At 37.6% G+C, this 17,884-nt stretch overlaps 1 protein-coding gene across 1 annotated transcript in view; it reads left to right on the forward strand.

Annotated features, from left to right (window-relative positions):
* Window positions 1–17,884, forward strand: part of GUCY2F (guanylate cyclase 2F, retinal) — an 88,092-nt gene that overhangs the window by 36,532 nt on the left and 33,676 nt on the right. Inside the window, exon 7 of the mRNA XM_057718719.1 lies at window positions 5,128–5,217. Coding sequence (XP_057574702.1) covers window positions 5,128–5,217 — 90 coding nt within the window. The remainder of the gene's footprint in view (window positions 1–5,127; window positions 5,218–17,884) is intronic.

Below are 17,884 nucleotides of genomic sequence, written 5' to 3' on the forward strand. Positions count from 1 at the left end.
GCCCAGGCATAGTAACTCTGATTCAATTGGTATGGCATGGGCCCAGGCATTGGTATTTTTTTTTAATTTTTTTTAATTTTTTTTATTTTTTTGGGGGTACACCAGGTTCAATCATCTGCTCCCATACACACATCCCCGCATTCCCTCCCCTCCCTGACTCCCCCCCCGAGCCCCCCCCACCCTCCCCGCCCCAGTCCTCCAAGGCATCCTCCATCCTCAAGCCGGACCCCCCCTGCCACACAACAACCTCCCACCGACCATTCCACAGTCAGCAGTATATACATGTCCGTGCCACTCCCTCGCCTCGTCCCAGTCTCCCCCTCACCCCCCGCCCCCCCCCACACCTCGAGTTCTCCAGTCCATTCTCTGTATCTGCATCCTTGTTCTTGTCACTGAGTTCATCAGTACCATTTTTAGATTCCGTATATGTGAGTTAGCATACAATATTTGTCCTTCTCTTTCTGACTTACTTCACTCTGTATGACAGATTGTAGTTCTATCCACCTCATTACATATAGCTCCATCTCATCCCTTTTTATAGCTGAGTAATATTCCATTGTATATATATGCCACATCTTCTGTATCCATTCATTTGTTGATGGGCATTTAGGTTGCTTCCATGTCCTGGCTATTGTAAATAGTGCTGCAATAAACATTATGGTGCACGTTTCTTTTGGGATTATGGTTTTCTTTGGGTATATGCCCAGGAGTGGGATTACTGGATCATATGGTAGTTCTATTTGTAGTTTTTTAAGGAATCTCCAAATTGTTTTCCATAGTGGCTGTACCAACTTACAGTCCCACCAACAATGCAGGAGAGTTCCCTTTTCTCCACACCCTCTCCAACATTTGTTGTTTGCAGATTTTGTGATGATGGCCATTCTGACGGGTGTGAGGTAATACCTCATTGTGGTTTTGACTTGCATTTCTCTGATGATGAGTGATGTTGAGCATCTTTTCATGTGTTTGTTGGCCATCTGTATGTCTTCTTTGGAGAAATGTCTATTCAGGTCTTCTTCCCATTTGTGGATTGGGTTATTTGCTTTCTTGGTATTAAGCTTCATGAGCTGCTTGTATATTTTGGAGGTTAATCCTTTGTCCGTTGTTTCATAGGCAATTATTTTTTCCCATTCTGAGGGTTGCCTTTTAGTCTTGTTTATGGTTTCTTTCGCTGTGCAAAAGCTTGGCATTGCATTTTACTTTTTATATAGTAATTGACATAAACCTGGGCAATTATGGCTTGGAATCTATCCCAAATCCAACAAAAATGAGTAAATTTTGTTTATATACTTATGAGTTATTCTTATTTAACAAGAGCACTAGATTCATTTAGCTAAATTGCTAACAAAAGGTAGAAGTACACTGATCTCAATTAGTTTCAAAATGCTTTTTATTTCTGCATATATTGCATACTTTTACAATTTTAAAAAGTGATATGTTTTGAAGGTAAAAAAAGTTCCCTTATATGTGCAGCCAGGGTTGAGAACTGCTGAACTAAGAGAACTCTGAGGCCTTTTCTGGCTCAGATATGCTATGATTCTGTGATTCTGCAGAAGAATTTATGTGTTGAATTGTGGTATGTTTTATTTGGTGGAACTGGAAGGTTATAGTGTAGAATTAAGAAGGGAAAAAATAAACATCTGTATGTAATTGGCCTTTAAGAATCTGTCACATATTTCCTCATTTTGGAAGGAGGCAGACAGTTGAGTTAGTTCCCACAATGACTGCTGTTGGGCAGTCAGATCTTGGGTATTTCTGAACTGTGTAGGCCAAAGGGGGACTTTATCTGCACAAAAGGAGGGCGTTAGTGGGAATAATACCACACCATGAGGTCAAGATTAGGCTGATGGCAGCATGCAAAGGAAGCTAGGAAACTGCCTAGCTAGAGCTAAAGAGGATTCCGAGGAGGAGCGGAAGTCAACTGAAGCAACAGACCAAACAAAGAGGTCCAGCGTCCCTTCTGAAACATCTCTCTATTAGGAGTGTTTTAAAGATTCATTATCTAGTTTCTGTTTGAAATAAATCAAATTTTCAGAAGAAGTTTTACTGGAAGATGTGGAAGTTCCAGATGATGTGCCTGGAGTCACAGATACCTAATAACAAAGGACACCCTTCTTTAGGACATGCCATAACATTGTAATACACTGACACAGATTCCCACTTTGGTGGGACACACAGATGCATAACTTTTGGAATTGTGCAGGAAAATCAGTCCTTAGAGATACTCTTTGGGATGTAAAAGGAAAGCCAGCTGAGCAGACTGCAGGGAAGAAAGAGCTATAACTGTCAGACATAATGGGAACATGTCAGGATCTGTTCTAGTAGCTACAGTCTAGGGGATAGGGCTGAGGTGGGCAGTAGTGCAACCCTGCCACACTCAGAGAGAACCCACTGCATTGATCCTCCCTCTTTCTTCTATGATTCCTTCTGCCTCTTTACCTCTCCCTGTGTTTTTCTCTTTGTCTCATTTCTGTCTCTCCCCCACACACCCTCCCCATTCATTTCTCTTTGCCAGAGCCTTTTTTTCCTACCTTCCCACCTTCTATATCCCACATGGCTCTCTCTCCTTTCCACCAACCATGTTCTCTCTCATCACGGAATCAGATCAGCAAAGCTGAAAAGGACCTTAGAAATCATTTAAGTTGTCCAGCTCTATCAGTGAGGAAACTGAGGCTCAGGACAATGAGGTAGCCACTCTAAAGCCACCCCTGAATTTGAGGCAAAGCCAGGTCTAGAACCTGATTCTCTTGACTCTTAGTTAATACAAGATGGCCTTAGTGCAAAACTGATGGACTTTAAATTACTTCTAAAAACTTTAGTGGATAGAGTTTGATGTTTCTTCCTCTTAATTAAAAAGTGAATGATGAGTGAAGTATTTTATCACTCTTTCTCTTAAAAGAAAAAACAAAACAAATAGTGCATGCGTGGTAAAGATAAAACCTGCCCATATCCTCCCTTTTCCTCATTGCTCATAAAGTAGGACACACACAGACTCAATAAACATTTGCTTATAAAGTTCATGAGAATTATTTAAATCTTAAAACAAACACACACAAATCCCCCAAACCAAAGAAAGCCCATGGGAGGAAAGAGCAACAAAGTGGGAGATGGAAAACCTTGCTTCTGTTACTACCTAACCTTCTGACCTTGGGCAAGTCATTTAATCTCTTCAGGCTTCAATTTCTTTAAATATGAAGCTTTCAAATTTGGTGATTTGGCAGGAAAAAAAGCTCTGCTTAACTATTTGTAAAAGTTACTAAGCAAGAGAGAAAGCTAACCCATATCTGCAATAGGATGGACTGCAAGAAGAAGGTATTAGGCACTGGCTATAGGCAGAGTCAGGGTTGCCAATACTGATGTTCAGGCTGTACACTGCACAAGGGAACCACATCTAATGGGGCTGTTGCCCAACATCACAGGTCTGCCACAGGCTGCAAAATAGTATTCTCACATTATGTTTTTTTACTTGAGGGAAAGCATCCTTTGCTAATTAGCACAAAGGTGCCATAGAGGCTAGCAGTGACCATGGTCTAAGTAATATAATTGCAAAGGTGCTGGGAAGGCTTTATTGCTCATCAGTGTATAACCCACACATGGGATGAGTTTGTAAATTCCCGGTTAGAGTTTCTTCTTTCAGCTTAAACCTCAGCCTTTGATCCCTCTAAAGGGCAAAGTCCTCTGAAGGTTGAAACTTTGAGCTGTCAAGCCGTCATGACTCCCATGACTAAGTGAGTAAGTGTGGGGCCTTATGATGGGCCTTTCTAACCAGTTCCTAGGTGACTATGATGTAGCTGGTCTAGGGCCACACTCAGGAAATTGCTGGGCAAGAGACCAAGAAAGCTGCCTTTGGTCCTTTGATCATTCTGCTGCAGGCAGGCACTTGTCCTGGACTACCTCTCTGAATTTTGTGGGTGTAAGCCTGTCTGGCAGAGTTTTGTTTAGCTGCTGAAGGCCTCTAGGAGCCCTTTCCAAGTTAAAGGGTTTTGAGCTCCTTGGCTAGAAGATACCCTCTAACACAGAGTACGGGCGAGTAACTCGGATGCCTGCAGCTCCCATTATTAGCCTTTGCCTCCGGCCGGTCTCCAGATGCAATGCCACAGCTGGATATATTCCGTAATAAGAGAGTGGCTACACTCTCTCATTCTTGGAATTTGACTGTACAGAGCTCTCTGCTGTATTATCTCTACTTGATGAGAAATTGGTGCAGCCTGAAATGGAATCTCCAGGCTGTAGGTAATAGATGTGAAAGCACTTTGAAGAGGAGAGAGCGCTGTGCAAATGTAAGGCGTTATTATTAATATTACAGAGGGAAAGGAATCTATATATGTATTGCTTTTTTCAAATTTGGGTTGGACAGAAACTAAATAGGGCTTGGTGACTGATGAATCCTTGAGGCTGTGCACACAGAAGAAAATTATCTATCAGGCACCAGTGTTAAAGTGAAGACAAAATAATTGTTGTTTTTGACTTGACAGCAGCCGTAGAAATAGCTGTTTTGTGCTCAAAAAGTCAGAAATAGACTTCTGAAAGAGTCTAGATTATTCATATTACTACGGTAGTGCATTTGTACATCCAAATAAAAAGAGTTTAATTGGTGTTTAAGTCCATCGGTTTATGATCAAAGCATAAGAGGGCCCCAAAATGGCCTGTCCCACAAGAGAAAAATGGATCAAGGTAAATGCAGGAAACATTTGCTGCACTGCATCTCCTGCCCTACATCTCTCGCCACAGACGCCTCAAGGCAGTGAGAATTGCAACCACTAACCATCACCATTAATCGTGGGAAACCTGGTGCTACATCACTTAGCTATGAATGAGTGAAATGATCAAGCACTTTCTGCAGTTAGTTAAGGAAGTCATTGACGAGAGAGATATCATTCCTTTCCTGGGGTCTGCATCCATGCAATTGTTTCTCTGTCTTTAGTTAATTGGAATTTTAAACTTTAACTTCTCTGTGTGACCTCCTTTTTAGCTCCAAATACAGAATGTCCATGGGGTGAAGGTTAGAGAGGAGAAACAAAGCTTGTTTGGTTGATGGTCTAACTATAAACTCTCGCGTGGAAAGGATATTGCTCTAAAGCTGTTGCCAACTAAGGCTCACCAATACTCTTTCCCTTTTCTTTCTAGGGTGATTGGGTGTGGCTGAAAAAGTTCCCCTCTGGAGATTTTGGAGACATTAGATCCATCAAATCAAGTGCAAGTGATATATTTGAAATGGTATGAGAAATCTTCTCATATATATTCCCACTGAAACCAATCCTTTCTCCAAAGTAACTAATACCAGCTGTTAGGAAGATCCTTTAACAAATCAGTGCAGGGAAACTACAGGGTGGCTACTGACTTGTTATGATCATATGATGCAATGGCAAAAGTATGGGCTCTGGGGTCAAAAAGACATGAAGGATTCAGTTCTCAGCTCTACCACTTAAGGGGTATATTAACTTGGGAAAGTCACCTAAACTCCCTGAGTTTTACTTTCCTTATTTGTAAAAGGAGTATATTAATGTCTACTTCGCAGCGTTGAGATAATACATGTAAAGCATCTTGCACATTTCCTGACATATAGCTTCTTTGTAAAATGGTAGCTATTATGATTATTATTAAGTACATATCCCATAATCATTCAAAATCTCCAGTTGCCAGACCTGGAAAATCATCTGGTAATTTCTATTTACGTAAGAAAAATGGTGATTTCCCAATCCCACCAATTATATTAAAAGAGTCCTTGAATAGTTTCAGGAAGCAGCCTGTACATAAGGCAGAGGTGATGATGCTTCTTCTCAAACCATTTAAAATTGGCTCCTTCTTGAACTTTGAGTTCATAAAAGATTTGTGGAGACAGCCTCTGATTCCTTCAGACTCATGAAAGTGGGATTTCTAGAAGATAATGATATACTTCTTCACATTCATGAACCAGGCAAGTTCAAACCAATCCAATGGGTTTGAATGGGGCACCTGCTACATCCAGACCGCTGTACAAGTGCAAAAACAAAGGAAATGGGGAAATGGAAGAAGTGTGGCCCATGAGGGACGTGATGTGCCCCATCAGAATGAGATGCTATGATCTTATATTTCCCTTACATGTGGTTTTGATGCCTGGAGCTGAAGGAAAAATAATGAGAGATGAATCCCGAAGGAGGACCAAGGTCAGAGCTAGAATAGGCAGTTCCATACTGGTTTGATGATCTGAGATGCTAAACAGAGAGTTAGATCCAAAGCATGGAGCCAAACAGGGCCAAACCTGGGGGAGTTGATAAACTAGAAGTATGGAAATAAGAACACCCAAGATAGAGTGTGTCCATGATACCATTTTTTTGGGTAATTTAAAATTTTGATATAATTTCAAACTTGCAGAAAAGCTGCAAGAATAATTCAAGGAACTACTGTATACCCTACCTAGATTCAGCCATTGTTTACATTTTGCCTAATGCTTTTCATTCTCTATTTATAAATTCATGTACAGTTGGCCTTCAGTATCCACGGGTTCTGCACCCCCTGATTTAACCAACCTTGGATTGGTTGGATCTGCAGGTGCAGAACCCACAGATACGGAGAGTCCACTGTACTATTTATTTCATTTTATTTTATTTTATTTAATTTTCTTTTCTTTTTTAAGTTAAGTATTTATTACATTGATAACAACCAATATTATGTGTTAACTATTAGTTTTTAAAGGATAAAATCATGATTCTCGCACAAATACGAAATGAATAAGTCAAAGGTTTTGTTTATATCATTAAATATATAAGGGAATCAGGAAGATATTACAACCACTTCAAGGGAGAATTCAAAGTACCACTGTGCCATTTTATATAAGGGACTTCAGCATCCATGGGTATGCGTATCCTCAGGGATTCTGGACTCAATCCCCAGTGGATACCGAGGGATGACTATATATTCTTTTTTTCTGAACCATTTGAGAGTAAGGTGTAGACATCATGCTCTTTTACCTTAAATACTTCAGTGTTTATTTCCTAAAAACAAAGACATTTTTGTACACACCTATGGTATAATCATCAAAATCAGAAAATTTAGCATTAATGCAATAATATTATCTAAACTACTGTCCATATTTGAATTTTATCATTGGTCATAATACATTATAGCTGATTTTTCCCTGGGCCAGTTTCCAATTGAAGTTCACACATTGTAGTTGGTTGTCATGGCTCTTTAGTTGCCTTTGATCTGAAACAGATTCTCAGCTTTTTTTTGGTTTTTCTTTATCTTGATATTTTTGGAAGAATTCAGGTGAGTTATTTTGTAGATGGTCCCTCAACTTGGGTTTTTCCCATGTTCTTCATGGTTAGATTTAGGTTATGCATCTTCAGCCAGAATGCTGCAGAAGTGATGCAGTGTTCTTTTCAGTGCTTTGTGTTAGGAAGCACATAATATTGATTGTCCCATTATTAGTGATATTAACTTTGATCGCTTGGTTTAGGTGGTGCCTACCAGATTTTGCCACGGTAGAGCTACTGTTATTTTTTTCCTTATTGTGATTAATACATAATTTGTAGAGAGATACATGGAGTCTGTATAAATATCATGTTTTTCATCAAATTTTTACCTACTAATTTTAGCATCCATTGATGATTCTCTAACTCTAGCATTCTTTCTATGTTTTTGTTGGCACTGTATTGTAAGAAAGAGCCTAACCTTCTCTACCATTTATTTATTTATTTATTCATACATTTATATCAGTGGTTTTAATTTCATTCAGTTATCTATCATCTATTTATCTCTCTATCATCTATCATCTCTCTCTCTCTCTTTCATCTATCTAATACTTCCAATTGTAACTGAATGCCACAGAGTTCATTCTATCCTTTCCCTTACTGTATTTGTAACTTCTTTCTCCAACAGGTGGAAAACTGGCCCTCATTATCCTCATGACATCTTTTTATGTCGCCTTACTAACTTGTGTTACTACGTCAGGTGGAGATAGTAACTCAATCCTAGGGTGAAGGCCAATTTTCGAGAATTTACCACGTGAAAAGTCCTAATTCCTTTTTAGAACTTTTATGAAGCAGGAAGTGGATCTGATGATGCTATCACTGTGAGTCCAACACTGCCTTGACTACTTATGTGCCTTCGTGATCTTAAAATGTTGGGATTGGGTATCAGGGGCCAGACTGGAAAACATATCTTGGTGAGCCAGCTACAGAAGGGAGTCCTGTGCAATCAGATGGATATTCCTGAAAGGGAAACACCAGGAGTCAGAAGGCCAAAGGACTGATGACTTCCAACATCTTTTAGGGTCCCAACTTCTGCAAAGGTGTATGAAGGAAAATTAGGCTATATCTATCTCCCAGTCTCATGTTCTTTCCCATCATTTGGAACTGAGTGGCATACTCCCAGTACCATCTAACACCTTGGCTACTTAGTTCCTTGCCATATAATCTCTAATCATCTTCTCTTCCATTTCACTTTGGCTATGCACTACTATCATTATACCTTGGGCTTTGTCATTACCTATAATTGCTACTGAAAATGCTTCACTTCCAAAATCATAAATTCAAACATCACATTCTCTGACTACAGCCTTCTGTTTTTTCAACTATGCCTATATTTTACATTGGGTCTTCCAGTCTACTGACCTCTACTTTCTCCTATCCCACAAGTCCTTCTTTTATCTTCTTTCATGCCCACCTTAGATTTCATAACTGATCATTTGAACTCATTCTTATTTCTGTCTTTTTGGTCAGACACACTTACAAAACTCATGTTCTGGATGACCCTAACTCTTAACTTTCTTTGTGCCTGCACTTGAACAGCTAAGTATTATGGCAGAAAGTCATGCAAAAAGGTATATTGTTTCCACTATAAATTTGTGTTTCTCATCTTAAAATGTCCCTTAAAATTGTCCTTTAAGTCCATTATAGTACTTCATTGGTTAATTCAAAGCTTCTCCATTTTCCTTAAACCTCCAATGTCCTTCTCTTTCTCTACATTTACTGTTACCATCCTGGTCCAAGCCACCATCATCACCCACTAGAGCTACTGCAATTGTCTTTTTTTTTTAAGAGAGAATTCATTTTTTAGAGCAGTTTTAGGTTCACAGAAAAATTGAGCAGAAAGTAGAGTTCCCATCCACCCCCTTCCTGCACACATGCACAGCCTCCCCCATTATCAACATCCTGAACCAGAGTGATACAAATTGTTATAATCCATGAACGTACATTGACACTTCATTATTACCCAAAGTCCATAGCTTACATTAGGGTTCATAGGGTAGTGCATCCTATGCATTTTGACAAATGCATAATGATGTATCTACCATTACAGTAACATACAGAATAGTTTCAGCGCTCTAAAAATTCTCTATGCTCTGCCGATTCACACCTCCCTCCCCCTAACCCCTGGCAACCACTGGCAATTGTCTTTACACATATCCACTTCTACCACTGTCAAATCTTTTCTCCACATTGCAATCTGAATGAAAACAAACCTGCTCTTGTCAGTTCTCTGCTTAAATCTCTTTAGATTCCTATTGTTCTTCTCTTTGTGTGGAGATTTTAATTTACAGTTTCAATTTCTTGGATATTGGACTATTCAAACTTTCTATTTCTTCTTATACCTGTAAGAAGTTGTCCATTTCATATACGTTGTCAAACTTACTGGCATAAAGTGGTATATGATGTGCTCATGCAATCTTTTAAGTAGCCTTAGGATCTGTAATGATGCTCCTGTTCTCATTTCTGATATTGATAATTTGTGTTTTCGCTTTCTTGATCAGTTTTGCTAAAAGAGTATCAATTTTATTAATCTTTTCCAGAAATCAACTTTTGGCTTTGTGTACTTTTCTCTCTTGTATGTTTGCTTTCTATTGCATTGATTTGTATTCTGATTATTTCTTTCCTTCTAGTTTCTTTGCTTTTAATTTAATTTTTTTATTATGGACATTTTTAGCCATCAACAAAAATAAACATAATTGTATAAGGAAGACTCATCTCTCCATCATCCAGCATCTCATCCACAGCTATCATCTCAATGTCAGTCTTGTTCCAGCTGTACCCACCGCCCACCCCACCCTCAAACCTTTACCTCCTCTCTTGTCTTGAGGCAAATCATTTTGGCCCCTTCTCCATAGGATCCACTGGGAGATGGACAGTCACAGCCTTGTGTGTCAGTAGTAGCATCAGTCCCTTTTTTTTCTCTTCTTTGCTTTTAATTTGTTGTTATTTTTCTATTTTTTTGAGCTGGAAGTTTTTATAGTTGATCTTAACTTTTCTTAATTTCTAATACAGTCACTTAAAGCTGCAAAATTCCCTTTAAGTACTGCTTCAGCTATATCCTGGAAGTTTTTCTTTTCTTTTTAAAAATTTTATTATCGGAAATCATAAACACATACAAAATAAACACAATAATATAACCAAACTCCATATGCCCATCACCCAACTTCAACAATTATCAACATTCTACCATTATTATTTCATTTATACCTCTACCCACTTCCCACACCTCTAACTTGGTTATTATTATTGTTGTGGTTATTTTGCAGTTCTGTATCTTTGAGGTAAATTACACCATTGAAATGCTGACATCATAGATATATAATTATGATGAATGGATATGCCCATATAATCTATACTTCTATTATAATATAGAATAGGGGTCAGCAAAGTATGGCCCCTGTCCTGTTTTTTCCATCTTCTAAGGGTTGTAAAAAAAGAAAACAAAGATTATGCAACAGAAATTATATATGATCTGCAAAGCCTAAAATATTTACTATATGTACAGAAGAAGATAGCTGACCCCTGATATAAAACATTTCTTTCTTTCAGGAAAGTTCCCTTGTGTTCATTAGTAAATTATTGCCCCCCACCCAACCAAAGGAAACCACTGTTCTGGGTTTTTGGTCTATCTTGCATTAATTTTACTTATCTTATAATCTCATATAAGTGGAATCATACAGCACACTGATTCATTCGTGTTATCATGTGTTTAAATAGCTTGTTCTTTTCATTACTGAGCAGTAGTCGATTACATGAATATAACACAATGTAGTTATCTGTTTTCCTGCTGATGGGCATTTAGGCTGGTTCCAATTTGGCTATTGTGAATAAAACTGATATGAATATGCTTTTTATAAGTCTTTTTATAGACACATATTTTAATTTCTCTTGGGTAAATACCTAAGGGTGGAATATCTATGTTAAAATATACTATATGTTTAACTTTATAAGACACTACCAAAACTTTCCTATTTTAATTTCCTGCATGCAAGTTATGAAAGCTCCCTTTACATCATCACCAATATTTCATATTGTCAGTCTTTTTGGTTTTAGTCATTCTAGTGGGTTTCTATGGATATCTCACTGTGTTTTTTGAATTTTTATTTTTTGCAACAGATTGTCACAGCTTTTCTCTTCCAAAACTGAAACTCTGTACCCATTAAACAAAACTCTGCTTTTCCTCACTCACCCTCAACTCCTGGTAACCACCATTCTATTTTGTTTCTATGAATTTGACTACTTTAGATAACTCACAAAAGTGGAATCATACAGTATTTATCTTTTTGTCACTGGCTTATTTCACTTAGTATAATGTCGCAATGTGGGTTTTTAAAAATTTTTTTTAAATTTTTTGAAGAACTTTTATTGAGATACAGTTAACATAAAATAAAGTGCATATACTTATTTATTAAGAACTTTTATTGAGATACAGTTAACAGACAGTAAACTGCATATATTTAGAGTGTAAAATTTCATATCCCAATCTCCCAATTCATTCCCCCCCAACCCTCCCCGCTTTCCCCACTTGGTGTCTATATGTTTGCTCTCTACATCTGTGTCTCTCTTTCTGCCTTGCAAACCGGTTGATTTGTACCATTTTTCTATAGTCCACATATATGTGTTAATATATGATATTTGTTTTTCTCTTTCTGACTCACTTCACTCTGTATGACAGTCTCTAGGTCCATCCATGTCTCTAAAAATGTCCCAGTTTCATTGCTTTTTACAGCTGAGTAACATTCCATTGTATATATGTACCACATCTTTTTTATCCATTCATCTGTTGATGGATAGTTAGGTTGCTTCCATGTCCTGGCTATTGTAAACAGTGCTGCAGTGAACATTGGAGTGCATGTGTCTTTTTGGATTATGGTGTTCTCTGGGTATATGCCCAGCAGTGGGATTGCTGGGTCATATGGTAGGTCTATTTTTAGTTTTTTCAGGAACCTCCATACTGTTCTCCATAGTGGCTGTATCAATTTACATTCCCACCAACAGTGCAAGAGGGTTCCCTTTTCTCCACATCCTCTCCAGCATTTACTGTTTGTAGGTTTTCTGATGATGCCCATTCTAACTGGTGTGAGGTGATACCTCCTTGTAGTTTTGACTTGCATTTCTCTAATAATTAGTGATGTTGAGCAGCTTTTCATGTGCCTCTTGGCCATCCATATGTCTTCTTTGGAGAAATGCCTATTTAGGTCTTCTCTCCATTTTTTGATTGGGTTGTTTGTTTTTTTGATATTGAGCTGGATGAACTGTTTATATCATTGTGGTTTTTCTTTTTAAATCTTTATTGGAATATAATTGCTTTACACTCTTGTACGAGCTTATGAGGTACACCAAAGTGAATCAGCTGTATTTATACACATATCCCCATATTCCCTCCCTCCCGCTACTCCCCCCCCACCCTCCCCGTCCCGGCCCTCTAAGGCATCACCCATCATCGAGTTGATCTCCCTTTGTTATACAGCAAATTCCCACTAGCTCTCTTTTTTACAGTTGGTAGTATATGTATGTCTATGCTACTCTCTCACTTCATCCCAGCTTCCCCTTTGCCCCCCCGCCCCCCCAACCCCGTGTCCTCCAGTCCATTCTCTGCATCTGCATCCTTATTCTTGTCCTGTCACTGGGTTCATCAGTACCATTTTTTTTTTTTTTAGATTCCGTATATATGAGTTAGCATACAATATTTGTTTTTCTCTTTCTGGCTTACTTCACTCTGTATGACAGACTCTAGGTCTATCCACCTCATTACATATAGCTCCATCTCATTCCTTTTTATAGATGAGTAATATTCCATTGTATATATATGCCACATCTTCTTTATCCATTCATCTGTTGATGGGCATTTAGGTTGCTTCCATGTCCTGGCTTTGGTAAATAGTGCTGCAATAAACATTATGGTACATGTTTCTTTTTTTCTTTTTTTTTTTTTTTTATTTTTAATTATCTTTTTTGGGGGGTACACCAGGTTCAATCAATTGTTTTTATACACATATCCCCATATTCCCTCCCTTCCTTGACGCCCCCCCCTCGAGTCCCCCCCACCCTCCCTGCCCCAGTCCTCTAAGGCATCTTCCATCCTCGAGTTGGACTCCCTTTGTTATACAACAACTTCCCACTGACTATTTTACAGTTGGTAGTATATATATGTCTGTGCTACTCTCTCGCTTCGTCTCAGTTTCCCCTTCACCCCCCGCCCCCTCCCATACCTCGAGTTCTCCAGTCCATTCTCTGTATCTGCTTCCTTGTTCTTGTCACTGAGTTCATCAGTACCATTTTTAGATTCCGTATATGTGAGTTAGCATACAATATTTGTCCTTCTCTTTCTGACTTACTTCACTCTGTATGACAGATTGTAGTTCTATCCACCTCATGACATATAGCTCCATCTCATCCCTTTTTATAGCTGAGTAATATTCCATTGTATATATATACCACATCTTCTGTATCCATTCATTTATTGATGGGCATTTAGGTTGCTTCCATGTCCTGGCTATTGTAAATAGTGCTGCAATAAACATTATGGTACAAGTTTCTTTTGGGATTATGGTTTTCTTTGGGTATATGCCCAGGAGTGGGATTACTGGGTCATATGGTAGTTCTATTTTTAGTTTTTTAAGGAACCTCCAAACTGTTTTCCATAGTGGCTGTACCAACTTACATTCCCACCAACAGTGCAGGAGAGTTCCCTTTTCTCCACACCCTCTCCAACATTTATTGTTTCTAGATTTTTTGATGATGGCCATTCTGACGGGTGTGAGGTAATACCTCATTGTGGCTTTGACTTGCATTTCTCTGAAGATTAGTGATGTTGAGCATCGTTTCATGTGCCTCTTGGCCATCCATGTGTCTTCTTTGGAGAAATGCCTATTTAGGTCTTCTGTCCATTTTTTGATTGGGTTGTTTGTTTTTTTGATATTGAGCTGGATGAACTGTTTATATCATTGTGTTTTGAAAATACTTTTTTTATTTAGTTGTAATTAGATGTTCTGTCAATGAATTTTGATAATTGCATATATCTGTGTAACTACTCCTCAAAGCAAGATACAGAATATGTCTATCATCCCAGAAAGTTCCCTTGTTTCCCTTCTCAGTCATTTCTTTTATCCCAGAGCAAACCATTGTTCTGATCATGAATTGATATTTTTTTCTGTTCTTGGTGTTCATATAAATGGAATGATAGAGTATATACTCTTTTGTGCCTGGCTTTTTTCTCTTAACACAGTACTGTTTAAGATGAAATCCACGTTTTTGCATGTATCAGTGGCAGTTCATTTAAAAAAATTGCTGACTAGTATTTCATTTTATGAATATATCACAATTTGTTTGTAATTTTCCTGTTGATGAGCATTTGGCTAGGTTTCTAGTTTTTTGGCATTATGAATAAGGCAACTATAAATATTTGTTACATTATGAAAAAACCCATAACATAAAATGTACCATCTTAAGTATTTTTAAATGTACAATTCAGCAGAGTTAATAGACTTGTATTGTTGATAAAAATATCTCCAGAACTTTTTCAATTTGCAAATATAAAACTCTATACCCATTAAATAGCAACTCACTTCCCCCCCCCCATTCCTGGTTAACCACCATTCTACTTTTTGTTTCCATGAATTTGACTACTTTAGGCCCCTTATATAAGTGGAATAATATAGTATTTGTCTTTTTGTGACTAGCATATTTCACTTAGCATAACATCTTCAAGATTCATCCGTGTGGTAAAGTGTGAATACATTTCTTTCCTTTTAGAGGCTGAATAATATTCCATTTTACGTTATTCATTCATTTCTTGACAGAAATTTGGGTTGCTATGAATATGCGTGTGCAAATATTTCTCTGAGATCCTGGTTTTAATTCTTTGGATATATACCCAGAAGTGGAATTTCTGGATCATATTGTAGTTCTATTTTTAATTTTTTTTAAATTTATTTACTTATTTATTGACTGCATTGGGTCTTTGTTGCTGCACACGGGCTTTCTCTAGTTGTGGCAAGCGGGGCTACTCTTGGTTGTGGTGTGCAGGCTTCTCATTGCGGTGGCTTCTCTTGTTGCAGAGCACGGGCTCTAGACGCTTGGGCTTCAGTAGCTGTGGCACATGGGCTCAGTAGTTGTGGCTCATGGGCTCTAGAGCACAGGCTCAGTAGTTGTGGTGCACAGGCTTAGTTGCTCTGTGGCATGTGGGATCTTCCCGGACCAGGGCTCAAACCCATATCCCCTGCATTGGCAGGTGGATTCTTAACCACTGCTCCACCAGGGAAGTCCCTATTTTTAATTTTTTGAGGAACCTCCATAGTGTCTTCCTTAGCAGTTGCATCATTTTACAATCCTACCAACAGTATACAAGAGTTCTAATTTCTCCGCATCCTTGCTGAATACTTGTTACTATTTTTTTAAAAAAATTTAATAGTAGCTACCCCAGTGGGTGGGAGAGGATATCACACTGAATTTTGATTTGCATTTCTCTGATGATTAGTATGTTGAATATTTCTTCATAGGCAACTATAAACATTTTTGTCCAACACTGATATTTTTGTGAACATGTATTTTCACTTCTCTTGGGTAAATACTTAAGGATAGACAAATTGAGTCATAGAGTAAATATAACTTTATATGAAACATCCAAATAGTTCTCCAAATTGGTTATAATATTTTACACTCCTGTCAGAAATGTACAAATGTCCCAGTTGCTTTATAGTCTTAGCAACATTTGTCTTTTTGATATTTAGCTTTCTAGGGTGTATAAAATGTTATCTTGTGGTTTTAATTTGCATTTTCTTGGTGACTAATGTTATTGAGCACCTTTTCATGTGTTTATAATTCATTTGTATATCTTTTGTGAATTGTCTGCTCATGTTTTTGCCTATTTAAAAAAATTGGGAGTTTTGCTTTTTAATTGCTGAAATATAGGCATTCTTTATATATCCCGCCTTTGGTCAGATATATGTTTTACAGTATTTTTGTTCTCAGTCTATGGCTTGTTTATTTAACAGTTTTGATAAGCAAAATTTTTAATTTTGAGGAAATCCAATGAATGATTTTACAATATTTTGTGGCTCAAAAATCTTTGCCTATTCCAAGACTTTAGATTTAGAATTATGATCCATTTTGAATTAGTTTTTGTGTATGGACTGAGCTAGTGGTCACGGTTAAATTTGTTTTCCTATAGAGATAGCCAGTGTTCCAGTAACCATTGTTTAAAAAAGGCTTCCCTTTCTCCAATTAATTAACTTTTCAACTTGGTGAAAAGCTATATATGTGTGGGTATATTTTTAGCCTCTGCTCTGTTTCACTGACTCATTAGTGGCCCCTACTGCCAATATCACACTCTCTTGATTATCATAGCTCCAGAGAAATCCTATAGTTAAGTGGTGTAAGCTCCTGCAAATAGTTCTTTTTCAAGATTGTTTTGGATAGGGTAAATCATTTTAATTTTCAGTAAGTTCTTGAATAAACTTGTCTTTTACTTCAGTAAAGCCTTCTGGAATTTTTCATAGGGGGTTATATAAATTTATAAATCAGTTTAGGGAAAATGGACATCTTAACAATACTGACTCTTCCAGTCCATTAATGTGGTATAGATCTTCATTTATTTAAGTTTTCTTTAATTTTTCTCAACAATGTTTAGATGCTATTATACAATATTGAGTAGAAACGGTGAAGGAAGACATCCTGGTCTTGCTCTTGACTTTAGAGGAAAAGAATTTAATATTTTGCTATTGGGTTTGATGTTACCTGAGGTGTTTTTCACACATGTGCCTTTGACTTCTGATTTTCTGTAAATTTTTTTTAATCACGAAGAGGTTTTTGTATATTCTCTGACTGCTTACACAAGTTTATCTTTGTATTTTAGGAGTTTATGATGTGTCTAGGTGTAGCTGTCTTCATCTTACCTGACCTCTCTGGTATTTATCATATTTTCCTGAAATTCATTCTGGCATTTATCTCACTTCCCTGAAACTCTTCCTGTGGTGTTCATAATGTTGTTCTAAATAAGCCTTTCACCACTTCTCCAGCCTCATTTCTAAGTCTTTATGCAGGATGTTCTTCCTTTTCCCATCTTTTAAATATTGATATTCCCCACTTTTCTTTTCATTCTATCTGCTTCCCTTGGTTTATCTCATTTACTCCCATTAATTTCATCTACCATTTACAGATTTACAATTCCCAAGTCTGTTTTTTTGTGTGTGTTCCAGTAAAACTTTATTTATGGATACTAAGACCATTTCTTATAATTTTCACATGTCATGAAATATTATTCTATTGATATTTTTTAAAGCTCTTTATTGGGATATAATTGCTTTACACTGTTGTGCCAGTTTCTGCTGTACACCAAAGTGAATCAGCTGTATTTATACATGTATCCCCATATTCCCTCCCTCCTGCAACTCTCTCCCACCCTCCCTATCCTGGCCCTCTAAGTCATCACCTATCATCGAGTTGATCTCCCTTTGTTATACAGCAACTTCCCACTAGCTATCTATTTTGCATTTGGTAGTGTATATATGTCAATCCAAGTCTGTTTATGTAGAACATGCTTCTCTCCTCGGGATAGCTCCACCTTGATGTTCCATGGGCACCTCATTCTTAATATGTCTCAAACTGAATTAATCAGCCTTTCCCATCACCAAAAATTTGCTTTCCTACTG

The sequence above is a fragment of the Hippopotamus amphibius genome, chromosome X (assembly GCF_030028045.1).
Source record: "Hippopotamus amphibius kiboko isolate mHipAmp2 chromosome X, mHipAmp2.hap2, whole genome shotgun sequence".
Taxonomy (NCBI): domain Eukaryota; kingdom Metazoa; phylum Chordata; class Mammalia; order Artiodactyla; family Hippopotamidae; genus Hippopotamus; species Hippopotamus amphibius.